At 37.9% G+C, this 16,501-nt stretch overlaps 1 protein-coding gene across 18 annotated transcripts in view; it reads left to right on the top strand.

The window, feature by feature from the left end:
• LOC125170263 (coiled-coil domain-containing protein 7-like) overlaps positions 1-16,501 on the top strand; it is a 305,241-nt gene that overhangs the window by 258,847 nt on the left and 29,893 nt on the right. For 17 of the 18 annotated variants that reach the window (XR_007153952.1, XR_007153953.1, XR_007153951.1 and 14 more), the window contains one exon: positions 3,633-3,716. Coding sequence is in view for 14 of the 18 variants with exons in the window: in XM_047866717.1 (XP_047722673.1) it covers positions 3,633-3,716 (84 nt within the window). In the remaining 4 variants the exon portion in view is untranslated. Of the gene's footprint in view, positions 1-3,632; positions 3,717-13,348; positions 13,437-16,501 lie in introns of all 18 variants that reach the window. The other variant, XR_007153954.1, reaches the window with a different exon arrangement.

The raw sequence follows: 16,501 nt of genomic DNA on the forward strand, positions 1-16,501 counted from the left end.
TGTAATATATATGAAATTATATATATACACATATACATATACATACATACATACATATAGGGTAGTTTTAGTTTGACTCTTTGAGGAACCTCCATACTGTTTTCCAGAGTGACTGCACCAGTTTGCATTCCCAACAACAGTGTAAGACGGTTCCCCTTTTTCCACATTGTCACCCACATTTGTTGTTTCCTGTGTTATTAATTTTAACCATTCTGACAGATGTCAGAATATCTCATTAAAGTTTTGATTTCTAATTCTCTGATGATGCGTGATGTTGAGCATCTTTTCATGTGTCAGCCATCTCGATGTCTTCTTTGGAAAAATGACTATTCATGTTTTCTGCCCATTCTTCAACTGGGTTATTTGCTTTTTGGGTGTTGAGTTTTCTAGGTTCCTTACATATTTTTGGATACTAACCCTTTGTCAGATATATCATTTGCAAATATCTACTCCCATTCCATAGGCTGAGTTTTAGTTTTGTTGATTGTTTCCTTCACTGTGCAGAAACTGTTTCTCTTGATGAAGTCCTGATAGTTTATTTTAGCTTTTGTTTCCCTTGTCTCAGGAGATGTATCTAGTAAGAAGTTGCTAGTCAAACAGGTTACTGCCTGTGTTCTCCTGTAGGATTTTGATGGTTTCTCATCTCACATTTAGGACTTTCATCCATTTTGAATTTATTTTTGTGTATGGTATAAGAAAGTGGTCCAGTTTCATTCTCCTGCATGTCGCTGTCCAGTTTTCCCAATACCATTGTTGAAGAAACTGTCTTATTCCCATTGTGTATTTATTCCTTCTTCGTTGAATATTTGTCAGCCTTATAGTTGTGGGTTCATTTCTGGGTTTTCTGTTCCATTGATCTATATGTCTGTTTTTGTGCCAATACCATACTGCCTTGGTCACTACAGCTTTGTAATATAGCTTGAAGCCTGGAATTGTGATGCCTCCAGCTTTGCTTTTCTTTTTCTTTCTTTTTTTTTTCTTCAACGTTTATTTATTTTTTTGGGACAGAGAGAGACAGAGCATGAACGGGGGAGGGGCAGAGAGAGAGGGAGACACAGAATCGGAAACAGGCTCCAGGCTCTGAGCCATCAGCCCAGAGCCCGACGCGGGGCTTGAACTCACGGACCGCGAGATCGTGACCTGGCTGAAGTTGGACGCTTAACCGACTGCGCCACCCAGGCGTCCCTTTGCTTTTTTTTTTTCAAGGTTGCTTTGGCTATTTGGGGTCTTTTGTGGTTCCATGCAAATTTTATGATTGTTCTAGTTTTGTGAAAAATGCTTGTGGTATTTTGATAGAGATTGCATTAAATGTATAGATTGCTTTGGGTAGTATAGACATTTTAACAATGTTTGTTCTTCCAATCTATGAGCATGGAATGTTTTTCCATTTCTTTGTGTTACCTTCAATTAATTTCATCAGTGTTCTATAGCTTTCAGGTTACAGATCTTTTACTAAAAGAAAGGGAAAGAATCATATGTAAGCATCCATTCCTTTTTAAAACATTTTTTAATATTTATTCTCTTTTTTGAGAGAGATAGAGAGAGAGAGAGAGAGAGAGAGAGTAGAGGAGGTGCAGAGAGACACAGAGACAGAGAATCCAAAGTAGGCTCCAGGCTTTGAGCTGTCAGCAGAGAGCCCAAAACGAGACTTGAACCCAGGAACTATGATATCATGACCTGGGCTGAAGTCAGATGTTTAACTGAATGAGCCACCCAGATGCCCCTGTACAGCATCCATTCTTCATGAAAAACCTCAAAAAGTAGGGATAGAGGGAACATACCTCAACATTATAAAGGCCATATACAAAAGACCCACAGCTAATATCATCATCAATGGGGAAAAACTGAGAGCTTTTTTTCTATGGTCAGGAACTAGACAGGGGTGTCCACTCTCACTACCATTATTTAATATAGTACTATAAGTCCTCACCTCAACAATCAGATAACAAGAAGAAATAAAAGTCCTCCAAATTGGCAAATAAGTCTAACTTGAACTATTTGCAGATTGTATGATACTCTATGTAGAAAACCCAAAAGATTCCACCAAAAAGTTGCTAGAACTGATACATAAATTCAGTAAAGTCACAGGATACAAAATTAATGTACCGAAATGTGTTGCATTTCCATACACCAGTAATGAAGCAGCAGAAACAGAAACCAAGGAATCGATCCCATTTACAATTGTACCAAAACCATAAGATATCTAGGAATAAACCTAACCAAACAGGTAAAAGATCTGTACTCTGTTATATCGTTTTTAAAAACAGCTCAGTGAACTCCAAGCACAATAGGATTAAAAAAAATAATTTGGGAAGTGGAAAGATACAAGCGAAAAAAATGTGACTCTAGGTTATTTCTCCAGCACATAACTTAATTCCTAATACTTAACCTGATTTTTTCTCAAATACTATTCACATTGCCTTTTGTTTATTTGAGGATCCTTTGCTTCCTCAATTCAAATGAGCAAATCTTTCTTATATATACCAGTTGGAGAAAGATCCAGAGAAGTTAAAATACATCTGTTAATATTCCCCCATGTTTTATTTATTTATTTTTGCCATAGATCTTATTACATTCTCAACTGGTTGTTACTTAATTATTGAAAACTAGTTCTACCAAATCCGACACATTTCATTTTTGTAATGCTGTAGCAGGTCACCACCTTTATACAGATTGCAGTGTTGCTATACTTGGATTGCCAAGGTCACAGTGCAACATTAACCATTTATTGACTCAGCCATTTTTCCAAAGAAACACTTCCATCTGGATGACTAGCTCATGACAGGTTTCCAAATCTAGGTGCATGCTGTTAGAAACAACTTCACAAAACTTTAGACCCTGTAGCTGACCTTACCTGATGATTCTTAAGTATTCCTTTTTCAGTATAAACTGTCCTTTAGCCATGTTCATATATTTTTCCTGTAATTGGATCTAGTTGTAGTTTTTAAATCAAGCAAAAATTTCAAATCACATAAACACTCGAATGAAAAGAGACCAAGTCCCAATCCTGGCATTCCTGCAAATTTAACCATTTCCTCCTCCCCAGTAACAATGTCTTCATGCTAACGAGACCTGGGCAACCACTTTTTTCCCTTCAATCTACAAAATATCTTGTTATTCTTTTCCACTACAGATGCCTACTTGTTTTTTACAATTAAATAATATGAAAGGGGCATAAAATATTCTTAGGTAAGTCAAAGATTTTCTGCTCCCTGGTAATTTTCTCTGACAATGGAGGCCATGGTTTGTAATGTAACCTGTGAGGAAAAAAATGTTATGTTCCACATCACTAGGTATACCCCTACAATATGATGATGATTTTAGTATAAACTTGAAAGTTATATTATTATCATATACTCTCCAGTATATTTTATTTTAACCAAAGACATAGTATTGTATGGAAAGGGCACTGGTTAAAAAATTATGATATGTAAGTTTGTGCATCAATTTTGTCATTATCTAGATACACAATATATGGAGACTTAATGATTGCTAATATACCTTCCAATAATAAAGTTTGCTGTTTCAGCAATACAAATATTTTATTATAATTCTTATTATTTAATAACAAGTAGATAGTTCTACCTTAGTAGATTACCTTATGAAGTGTTTTGATGTTCTTATTTGTATAGAAACTGATATAGAACACTTGAAGGATGCCATTGAAAGAAGTATATTGGTGAAGGAAAAGAAGATACAATCAAAGAGTCTCCCTGGTAAGAACAAGAGTTTTGCAAGTCTATATTTCTGGTTTTAAATGCACTTCTTCAGAGTTTAATGAAGACTGGGTCTATATGAAAATAGTAGCTATATGTTATTACTATACAGATAAAATCTTCATAAATATTCTCATAATTCATTATACTCTGGTGTTTACTAGAAATAAAAATTTAGCTAGATATTAGGAGTTTTAGAAATCATCCATTTAGAAATTAGACCATAAAATAAAATGCTATAGTGGCCTTAAAATATGGTTGGTGAAAGTGTGTCCAATCATATACTATTAATTTTCTATACTTCATGAATATAATAGCAACAAGAATTTAGAATAGTTAATTCATTAGTTACCATTTCCCTCTATTTGATGGCATATTTATGGTATATCAACTGTAACAGAGTACATTGGCTGTGTTATATAGTTTGGAGATTATACTACTGCCTTTACTCATTAACAGCGATGAACATACTGCCATTGCCTGCATATGCCATATATGCATATATATGCATGTACATATGCAATATATACAGATATTTGACTGTATTTTTCATATATATATGTATATATATATATATCCCTGTTAAAAAACACTGTCATCTAAAGGTGACTGTGTCCACATGTCCAAAGGCTTTGTCTTTTGCGAATAACTGTGAAGGGAAGGATATTATTTTAAAAAAGAAAGCATGGAAGTACATTAACTGAAATATTAAAATTCACTAGAACTGCTCAGTAAATTTATGCTGTCAGAAGAAAATGAGTGGAGTGGCTCAGGTGGTTAAGCATCCTACTTTTGGCTCAGGTCGTGATCTCATGGTTTGTGAGTTCAAGCCCTGCATCCAGCTCTATGCTGACAGCTCAGAGCCTGGAGCCTGCTTCAGATTCAGTGTCTCCCTCTCTCTCTCTTCCCCTCCCCTGCTCATGCTCTGTCTCTAAAAAATAAATAAACATTAAAAAAGGTTTAAAAAGAAGAAGAAAGGTTTTTAAAGAAACCATTAAAAAAGGTTTAAAAAAAAGAAGAAAGAATGAGCAAAACTAAAGTACTGAAATACTACAATAAGAGCTGAGAAATTAGAGCAGAGAATATAATTTGAAACAATGGCTTAAAGAGAACTAGATGTTTATAAACAAAATGGTTAAGATCCAACATGGAGAAGTAGAGGAACCCAAAGTTCCTTCCTCCCTCAAACACAGCAGTGTTGAGGCCAAAGGACTTTGAATTCCAAGAGTCTGGGTTACAGAGTGACAAAGACATCTCTAGAGACCCACAGGGACAACCTGGATGGGCCATAGGTGTGTGATTGTGAACTGGGGGAGATAAAATGGGCTGTGTAGGCAAGGATTGGAGAAAGTGTAGGACTGTATCTGGATAAGAACAAAACCAAGGAGCAGAACGGAGAAAGATCCAATCTCTAACTGCAGGGCTTTCTCCGGACTGGGGTTGGCTGCCCTGTTCACCCACCTGGGGAGGAGGGGAGCCAGCCCCAGGCTTAGTAACTAGTTCACAGGCACAGTCTTCAGTGGAAGAAAGCAATCCCCTCCCTGGAGTGATGTGGCAAGAAGGTATATAACCATTCAAAGGACAAAGACTGCCTGCGCCTTTCAGCCAGCGGCCATATACAGGTGGCGTGGAGCAGCACTTCCCCAAAACTGGGGCACTCGGAGGGAGACCCTTTAAGACATCAGGGTTTAAGTCCAGGCAAGTGCCAGTAAGGTGTAGGAGTTGGTGAAGTGGGACAAACCGCCTCAAGTGGGGCAGCATGCAGCAGCTTTCCCCTGAACCAGGGCGCATGGAGTGGGATCCATTAAGACATCAGGGTTTAAATCACAGCCAAGCACCAGGGAGGTGTAGGAGTTGGTGGAGCGGGACAAACTGCCTTGTTCCCATCTGCGGCACTGTGAGGACAGTCTGAAAACAGTGGTTTGGGACACCTGGTCTGTGGAGGAGAGACCGGGGTGTTGCCATTTTTCTCCCCAACACCAACAAGGTGGAGCTTCAGGGAACTGACAGCAGACCCACAGTGGAGGGGGTCCCTACCTATACCAAACCACGCCCTTCTGTGCCTGGTAACTGTGTATTTAGGAGGGCAGGATTGACGCTGACCAACCAAACAGCCCCTCTACCAGACCAGTGCTGCCACCGGTTACAAGGCACCCAGGGGTTTTGTATTTCTGATTTAATTCTTGGACAATTCATATTGTGTGTGTGTGTGTGTGTGTGTGTGTGTGTGTGTGTGTGTGGTTGTGTGTGTGTGTGTGTGTGTATTTTTCTCTCTTTCTTTCCTTGTCTAGTTATTCTGGTTGTTGGTTTGTTTAAGCACACATATTTAATCTGTTCTCTTTATACCTATTCTATATCTCCTTCTTTATTTTCCCTGCTCTATCTCTGGATTAAGCCATAGAGTTTCTCTGCCTTGTCAATTTTCTTTTCTTTTTCCCTGCCCCTGTCATTTCTCTCTTTGTATAGTATAAGGCCTCTTCCATCAATGCCACTCCAATCCTGTTGTTTTGCTGTAGCCAGTGTTTTGTTTTGTTTTGTTTTTTGTTTGCTTGTTTGTTTGTTTGCTATCCCAAGACTACTTCAATGAACAACTCAAAGCACACTTTGTGGAGGGTCCAAAACATTACTACAAGTACGGAGATAAAGCAGCCAGAGTCACAACAACAAAGAGCAAGTAACACACTCCAAAAAACACCTCCTGAAGGGACAAGCCTTGGACAGTGTATAACCCCTCTTTAATATACTAGTGTTCCCAGGTGCAGGGCACATAACAAGTTTTTAAAACACATAAGGGACAGAAAACTAGCCAAAATGATGAAATGGAGGAATTCTCCTCAAAAGAAATTCCAGAAAGAAATGAAAGCTAAGGAATTGATCAAAGCAGATATAAACAATATAACTGAACAAGAATTTAGAATAATAATTATTAGATTAATCCCTGGGCTTGAAAAGAGCATAGAAGACAGCAGAGAATCTATTGCTGCAGAGATCAAGGAACTAAGAAATCGTCATGATGAACTAAAAAATTCTGTAAAAAAAAAATTCTGTAAATGAGGTGCAAAATAAAGTAGAAGCAGTGACAGCAAGAACTGTAGAGGCAGATGGGAGATTAAGTGAAATAGAAGATAAAATTATGGAAAAAGATGAGGGTGAGAAAAAGATAAAAAATTCTAGACCACAGGGGAGAATTAGAGAACTAAGTGATTCAATGAAACAATAAAATCCATATCAGAGGAGTTCCAGAAGAAGAAGGGAGAAAGAAAGGGGCTGAACTTAACAAACCATAGCTGAGAACTTCCCCAATCTCGGGAAGGTAACAGATATTGAAATCCAAGAGGCACAGAGAACTCCCTTCAGATGTAACTTGAATTGATCTTCTGCATGGCATATATTGTGAAACTGGCAGAATAGAAGGATAAAGAGAATTTTGAAGCAGCTAGGGGATAAACAGGACTTAACATACAAAGGTAGACACATAAGGGTAGTAGCAGACCCATCTACTGAAACGTGGCAGGCCAGAAAGGAGTGTCAGGAAATTTTCAATGTGGTGAATAGGAAAAATATGCAGCCAAGAATCCTTTATCCAGCAAGGTTGTCATTCAGAATAGAAGGAGAGATAACGGTTTTCCTAGAAAAACAAAAACTGAAGGAATTCATCACCACTAAACCAGCCCTACAAGAGATCCTAAGGAGGACTCTGTGAGTAGAATGCTGCAAAGACCACAAAGGAACAGCGACATCACTATAAGCATGAAACCTACAGAACACAATGATTCTTAATCAATATCTTTCAATAATAACACTGAATGTAAATGGACTAAATGCTCCAATCAAAAGACATAGGGTATCAGAATGGATAAAAAGATAAGACCTATCTATTTGCTACCTACAAGAGACCCATTTTAGACCTGAGGACACTTTCAGATTCAAAGTGAGGTGATGAAGAACGATCTATCATGCTACTGAAAGCCAAAAGAAAGCTGGAGTAGTCATACTTATATCAGACAAACTATATTTTAAACTAAAGACTGTAACAAGGGATGAAGAAGGGCATTATATAATAATTATGGGCTCTATCCACCAAGAAGAACTAACAGCTATAAATGTTTCTGCATTGAATTTGGAAACACCCAAATATATAAAATAATCACAAACATAAGCAATCTTATTGGTAAGAATATGGTAATTGCAGGGAACTTTAATACTCCACTTAAAACAATGGACAGATCCTCCAGATAGAAAATCAATAAATAATGGCCCTGAATGATACACTGGACCACATGGACTTGACAGATATTCAGAACTTTTCATCCAAAGGCAGCAGAATATACATTCTTCTCGAGTGCTTGTGGAATATTCTCCAAGATAGATCACATACTGCTTCACAAAATAACCCTCAGTAAATTCAAAAGAATTGAGATCATACTGTACACGCTTTCAAATCACAATGCTTTGGAACTTGAAATCAACCACAGGAAAAAGTTTGGAAAACCTCCAAATTCATGGAGGTTAAAGAACATCTTACTAAAGAATTAATGGGTCAACCAGGCAATTAAAAATAAATTAAAACATATATGGAAACAAATGAAAATAAAAACACAGCAGTCCAAACCCTTTGGGATGCAGCAAAGGCAGTTGTAAGGGGAAAATACATTGTAGTACAAGCCTATCTCAAGAAACAAGAAAAATCCAGATACAGAATCTAACAGCACACCTAAAGGAACTAGAGGCAGAACAGCAAAGAAAACCCACGGCCAGGAGAAGAAGGGAAATAATAAAGATCAGACCAGGTATAAACAATATATAATCCCCAAACACAGCAGAACAAATAAATGAAACTAAGGGGTGGTTTTTTGAAAAAATAAATGAAATTGATAAACCCCTAGCCCAACATCTCAAAAAGAAAAGAGAAGGGACCCAAATATATAAAGTCACAAATGAAAATGGATTTATCACAACCATCCCTCAGAAATACAAGAAATTATCAGAGAATGCTATGAAAAATTACATGCAAACAAACTGGACAACCTGAAGAAATGGACAAATTCCTGGACATCCACACACACCAAAACTCAAACAGGAGGAAATAGAAAATTTGAACACACCCATAACTAGTGAAGAAATTGAATCAGTTATCAAGAATATCCCAACAAATAAGATTCCTGGGCCAGATGGCTTCCTAGGGGAATTCTACCAGACATTTAAAGCAGAGTTAATACCTATTCTTCTCAAGCTGTTCCAAAAAATAGACATGGAAGGAAAACTTCCGGACTCATTCTATGAAGACAGCATTACCTTGATTCCCAAACCAGACAGAGACCCCATAAAAAAAAAGGAGAATTACAGACCAATATCCCTGATCAACATTGATGCAAAAATTCTCAACCAGATACTAGCAAATCGAATTCTACAGCATATAAAAAGAATTATTCACCATGATCAAGTGGGATTCATTCCTGAGCTGTAGGGCTGGTTCAGTATGTGCAAATCAATCAATGTGATACATCACAACAGTAAAAGAAAGGATAAGAACCATATGATACTGTCAATAGATGCAGAAAAAGCATTTGACAAAAAACAACATCTTTCTTAATAAAAACCCTCAAGAAAGTTGGGATAGAAAGAACATACTTAAATATCATAAAAAGCCATATATCAAAAGCCAACAGCTAATATCATCCTCAATGGGGAAAAACTGAGGGCTTTCCCCCTGAGATCAGGAACACAATAGGGATTTTCACTCTTAACACTGTTGTTCAACATAATGTTGGAAGTCCTAGTATCAGCAAGCAGACAACAAGATGAAATAAAAGACATCAGAATTGGCAAAGAGGAAGTCGAACTTTTACTTTTCACAGACAACATGCTACTCCACGTAGAAAACCCAAAAGACTCCACAAAAAGGCTGCTAGAACTGATACATGAATTCAGCAAAGTCACAGGGTACAAAATCAATGTACAGAAATCAGTTGCATTTCTATACACCAATAATGAAGCATTAGAAAGAGAAATAAAGAAACTGATCCCATTTATAATTGCACCAAGAACCATAAAATACCTAGGAATAAACCTAACTAAATATATAAAAAAGATCTATGTGTATGCTGAAAACTACAGAAAACTTATGAAGAAAACTGAAGAAGGCAAAAAGAAATGGAAAAACATTCCATGCTCATGGATTGGAAGAATAAATATTGTTAAAATGTCAATACTACGCAAAGCAATCTACACATTTAATGCAATCCCAATCAAAATTGCACCAGCATTCTTCTCAAAGCTAGAACAAACAATCCTAAAATTGTTGGAACCAAAAAAGACCCCAAATACCCAAAGTAATATTGAAAAAGAAAACCAAAGTGGGAGGCATCACAATCCCAGATTTAACCTGTACTACAAAGCTGTAATCGTCAAGACAGTATGGTATTGGCACAAAAACAGACACATAGACCAATGGAATACAATAGAGAATGCAGAATTGGGCGCACATATATATGGCCAACTAATCTTCAACAAAGGAGGAAAGAGTATCCAATGGAAAAGAGACAGTCTCTTTAGCAAATGGTGCTGGAAGCACTGGACAGCAACATGCAGAAGAATGAAACTAGACCACTTTCTTACATCATACACAAAAATAAACTCAAAATGGATGAAGGACCTAAATGTGAGACAGGAAACCATCAAAACTCTAGAGAAGACAGCAGGCAACAACCTCTTGGACCTCAGCCACAGCAATTTCTTACTCAACACATCTCCAAAGGCAAGGGAATTAAAAGCAAAAGTGAACTATTGGGACATCATCAAGATAAAAAGCTTCTGCACTAAAAAGGAAATAATCAACAATATTAAAAGGCAATTGACGGAATGGAAAAAGATATTTGCAAATGACATATTGTATAAAGGGTTAGTGCCTAAAATCTATAAAGAACTTACCAAATTCAACAGTCAAAAAACAAATAATCCAGTGAAAAAATGGGCAGAAGACATGAATAGACACTTTCCCAAAGAAGACACCAAATGGCCAACAGACACATGAAAAGATGCTCGACATCACTTCTCATTAGGGAAATACAAATCAAAACCACACTGAGATACCATCTCACACTGGTCATGGTGGCTAAAATGAACAACTTGGGAAATGACAAATGCTGGTGATGATTTGGAGAAAAAGGAACCCTCTTGCACCGTTGGTGGGAATGTAAACTGGTGCAGCTGCTCTGGAAAACAGTGTGGAGGTTCCTCAAAAAATTAAAAATAGAGCTACCTTAAAACCCAGCAATAGCACTACTAGTAATTTATCCAAAGGATACAGGAGTGCTGATGCATAGGGACACATGTACCCCAATGTTTATAGCAGCACTTTCAACAATAGCCAAATTATGGAAAGAGACTAAATGTCCATCAAGTGATGAATGAATAAAGAAGATGTGGTTTATATATATAATGGAATACTACTTGGCAATGAGAAAGAATGAAATCATGCCATTTGAAGCAATGTGGATGGAACTGGAAGGTATTATGGTAAGTGAAATGAGTCAGTCAGAGAAAGATATCATACGTTTTCTCTCATGTGGATCTTTGGAAAATTAACCGAAGACCATGGGGGAAGGGAAGGGGAAAAAATAGCTACAACTAGAGCGAGAGGGAGGCAAACCATCAGAGATTCTTAAATACAGAGAACAAACGGAGGGTTGAAGGGGGATGGGGGAGGAAGGGAAAATGGGAGATGGTCATTGAGGGGGGCACTTGTTGGGATGAGCACGGGGTGTTGTATGTAAGCGATGAACAGCGGGAATCTACCCCAAAAACCAAGAGCACACTTTACATACTCTATGTTGGCCAATTTGACAATAAATTATATTAAAAAATAAAATAAAAATAAAACTGAGACAAAAATGGTTAATATAGCAAATACTATCCATACATACTTGCTCTTATTCTTTCAGTTTCTCTATAGGGCACAGTTTTATAAACAATGAAACATTTTTATAATAAATGAATTTATATATATTTATATTTGTATTTTTATATTTATATTTATATGTAGAAAGAGAATAGGAATTTAGAGTTATATACAGAATCTGTATCAAAAATATGGTGGAAAATTTCTAACTCTCACTGGAATTTAATGATATAAATCTTAAGTAGATTCTACAACTGTACTGACAGTTACACAATTCTAGGAATATATTACTAACCATTAATTAAACATTTAAAATGGGCAAATTTTATACCTTATGTATATTTGTAAAATAACTCAAGAAATTCTAAGCAGCATAAGATTTTTTAAAAAGACTTAAAGAAATGGAACAATATTGTGAAAGAGGAAAATTGTAACTCTTATAAATTTCCCCACCACTTACCTTTTATGATCCTACTGTTTAATCCAATCTGCACTCAGGGGCTATTCTCTTTGCTTCCCTGCTTATATAAGAATCCCTTGCCTTCTCAGTTTATGTGAATCAGTTATTCTTTTTCAACGTTTATTTATTTTTGGGACAGAGAGAGACAGAGCATGAACGGGGGAGGGGCAGAGAGAGAGGGAGACACAGAATCGGAAACAGGCTCCAGGCTCTGAGCCATCAGCCCAGAGCCCGACGCGGGGCTCGAACTCACGGACCGCGAGATCGTGACCTGGCTGAAGTCGGACGCTTAACCGACTGCGCCACCCAGGCGCCCCGTGAATCAGTTATTCTAATTACAACTGTTAGAGAAAGACCAAAAGGCTAAAATAGGTCCGCTAATGTTCCCCAGTTATGTGAATCTATAGCTCATATTACTTTCACAAATGTCATTATTTAATTATTTAAAACCTGTTCTGACCAATCCTATTTGTCTTTGGTTTTAGTAATGATGCCCCATCTGGTGGTATCTACCTCTGTTTAGGTTACAATGGCAGTATATATTTCGTTGTTATGGTGATATTGAAATAGGCTCAGTCATTTCTCCAAAGCAAGACTTCCAATCTATATCTGGATCGTGGAAATGTTTTCAACTTCAGTTATATGCTGTATTAGAACCAATTAAAATTTTGCCCATTGGTAACCGAGAGTCACCAATTCTAGTTATTTCTTGTGCAGTGTGAAATTATTTTAAATAAGTTTCTTTTTATTTTTTCTGTCATTAGACCTACATAGTATTTACACATCCAGGAAAAAAACCTAAAAATCATGTGAAGACTCAAATGGAAAGGGATGCAATGTCAATGCTCACATGATTGCAAATTACCCATTTCCTCCTCTCCAGGTGGAGGGTCTACATGCTAAGAAGATTTGAGACAGCATTTTATCTCCTTCCATATGTTATTTGTTATTCTTTTCCATCACTAATGCCTACTTGATTTAAAGTGACATAACCTAATAAAAATGGGGAGCATTAAAATATTCCTAGACAAGTCAAGAACTTCTGCCTCACAATAATGTCTATGACTCCAGTGACCATAGTTTATAAGCTGACCTGGGGGAAAAAAAGTAATGCCGTGATTCACTAGATGAATGTGTTTTTAATATGTACATGAAGGTTATACTATTAACTTAAATGCTCTGGTGTGATTTAAACTTGTGAAAGACTTTATATTTTCTGGGAAAAGCTCTACATGAAGCCCCAGTTTGAGCATCAATTTTGTCATTATCCAGATATGCCATCTTTGTCAAATCGCTAAACATCTCTACGCTTCAGTATGATGGAGCTTACGTGACCACTAATAGCTATCTGGATTCTAAGGTATTATGTTTTTGCCATCCAGACATTTCACTATAATTCTCCTCCTATAATAAATGCTAATTAGAGGAATACTAGACACATAAGCACACATGTTAACATTTACCTTACAAAGTGTTTTAGAATTGTTTATTTCTATAGACACTGATAGAGAAGGCCTCCTAGGTGCTATTGGAAGAGGTATAATAAAGAGAGAAGTCAAGACAGAGTCAAAGAGTAATCCTGGTAAGAACAAAAATATTTCAAGTCTATTTAAGGTTTATTATTTCCTCTGGAGTTTAAATTTGGATCTTTAAAGATTGTTGAATCTATGTGCTATTATTATGTGATAAAACGTCTTTGTAAAGTCTCTCCTATAATTAGTGGAATTCTAGCAGTTACTATAAATGGACAATTAGCCACATATTATAGGTTTTAGAACTCATCCTTTAAAATATGATCCATAAAATATAATGCTCAGTCGAGCTTGGAATATGCTTGATGGAAACATTTTAAGTGCTGTTCTATTCACTTTCTTTTTTTCTGGTTACATGGGATAGTTTCTTTTTATTTACAAAAGCAGAAATTCTAGCTTATGAAATGAATAAGAAGAGGAATTTAGCAGATAGTTATTTCATTGGTTACTAATTCCCTCTATATGATTGAACTATCAAGCAAATTTCTCAGGTGAGGTAGAAACCTTTAGTTTTTTTATATAGTTCACAGTTTATACAACTGCCTTTTTTCCTGGTTGAACAGTGTTTCACACATTTCTTATTGATCCCTGTGTGATACCTTAACAGAGAAACAAGAGAAAGAAATAATCAAGAAAAAAATAAAAAAAGAAATACTCAAAGAGACCCCTTTAGAAAAAACTGTCATCCAAAGGTCGCGGTATGCATGGCCAAGTCTATGCCCTAAGAAAAGCAACATTAGAAATTTCACACTGAAGGGAAGGATATTTCAGTACAAAAAAAATTGTCCAGCTTTCATTTCTAAATAAATAATCAGGCAAACAACAAGCTTCAAAGGGGGAGGGGAAACTCAGTATCCAGATTTGCTATAATATGTCATCTAAAATGCCCAGTTATTACCAAACAGAAAATATAAATCATGAAAGTAACAATTAAAACTGTGTACTCAAATAACCAAAGTGATCTTGAAAAAGAAAACCAAACCAGGAGGCATCACAATCCCAGACTTCAAGCTATACTACAAAGCTGTAACCATCAAGACAGTATGGTACTGGCACAAGAACAGACACTCAGATCAATGGAACAGAATAGAGAACACAGAAATAGACTCACAAGCGCATGGCCAACTAATCTTTGACAAAGTGGGAAAGAATATGCAATGGAATAAAGACAGTCTCTTCAGCAAGTGGTGCTGGGAAAACAGGACAGCAACATGCAGAAGAATGAACCTGGACCACTTTCTTACACCAAACACAAAAATAAACTCAAAATGGATGAAAGACCTAAATGTAAGATGGGAAGCCATCAAAATCCTCGAGGAGAAAGCAGGCAAAAACCTCTTTGATCTTGGCCGCAGCAACTTCTTACTCAACATGTCTCTGAAGGCCAGGGAAACAAAGCAAAAATCAAAATAAAAACCTCCTGCACAGCAGAAGGAAACAATCAGCAAAATTAAAGGCAATCAACAGAATGGGAGAAGATATTTGCAAATGACATATCAGATAAAGGGTTAGTATCCAAAATCTATAAAGAACTTATCAAACTCAATACCCAAAAAACAAATGATCCAGTGAAGAAATGGGCAAAGGACATGAATAGACACTTCTCCAAAGAAGACATCCAGATAGCCAAGCGACACATGAAAAAATACTGAACATCATTGATCATCAGGGAAATACAAATCAAAACCACAATGAGATACCACTTTACACCTGTCAGAATGGCTAACATTAACAACTCAGGTAACAACAGATGTTGGGAAGGATGCGGAGAAAGAGGATCTCTTTTGAATTGTTGGTGGGAACCAGGGGAAGATGGCGGTGTAGGAGAACCCTGGGCTCACTGCGTCCTGCTGGTAACTTAGGTTCCACCTACACCTGCCTAAATAACCCAGAAAACCTCCAGAAGACTAGCAGAACGGAGTCTCCAGAGCCAGCGCAGACGAGAGGCCCACAGAAGAGGGTAGGAAGGGCGGAGAGGCGGTGCACGCTACACGGACTGGCGGGAGGGAGCCGGAGTGGAGGGGCAGCCCCCCGGCCAAGCAGAGACCCCGAGTCTGGCTGGCAAAAGCGGAGCAGCCGGACGGAGTGTGTTCGGACAGCCAGCGGGACTTAACATCTGTTATAAGTTATATAAGGTTATAAGTTAAGGTTATATAAGGTTATAAGTTAACAGCTCTGCTCAGAAAGTGGGAAGGCTGGAGGACAACAGGAGGAAGAGTTGTTGAGCCCCAGATGACAGAGCTCAGTTTGGTGGGGAACAAAGGTGCTCCCAGTGCCATCTCCCTCGCCCATCCACCAGGCAAAATCCCAAAGGGAACCAGTTCCTGCCAGAGAACTTGCTGGCACCCCGCAAACACGGAACACTGTGCTTCTGCAGATCCATCCCTCCAGTGGCGGATCTGACTCCCTCCCACTGCCACAGGGCCCCTCCTGAAGAAGATCACCGAAGGAGAAGCGAGCTGAGCCTGCCCCTTCTGCCCCCGTGCACATTGCCCATTCACCCCAGCTAATATGCCAGATCCCCAGCACCACAAGCCTGGCACTGTGCAAGTAGCCCAGACAGGCCACGCCACCAGACAGTGAATCCTGCCCCTAGGAGAGGGGAAGAGAAGGTACACAACAGTCTGACTGTGGCCCCAGCGGTGGTCTGGAGGCAGGCATCAGGTCTGACTGCGACCCCACCCACCAACACAAGTTATTCAAGACAGCACAGGGGAAGTGCCCTGCAGGTCCGCACCACTCCAGGGACTATCCAAAATGACCAAACGGAAGAATTCCCCTCAAAAGAATTCCCAGGAAATAACAATAGCTAACAAATTGATCAAAAAGGATTTAAATAATATAACAGAAAGTGAATTTAGAATAATAGTCATAAAATTAATTGCTGAGCTTG

The sequence above is a fragment of the Prionailurus viverrinus genome, chromosome B4 (assembly GCF_022837055.1).
Source record: "Prionailurus viverrinus isolate Anna chromosome B4, UM_Priviv_1.0, whole genome shotgun sequence".
NCBI lineage: Eukaryota > Metazoa > Chordata > Mammalia > Carnivora > Felidae > Prionailurus > Prionailurus viverrinus.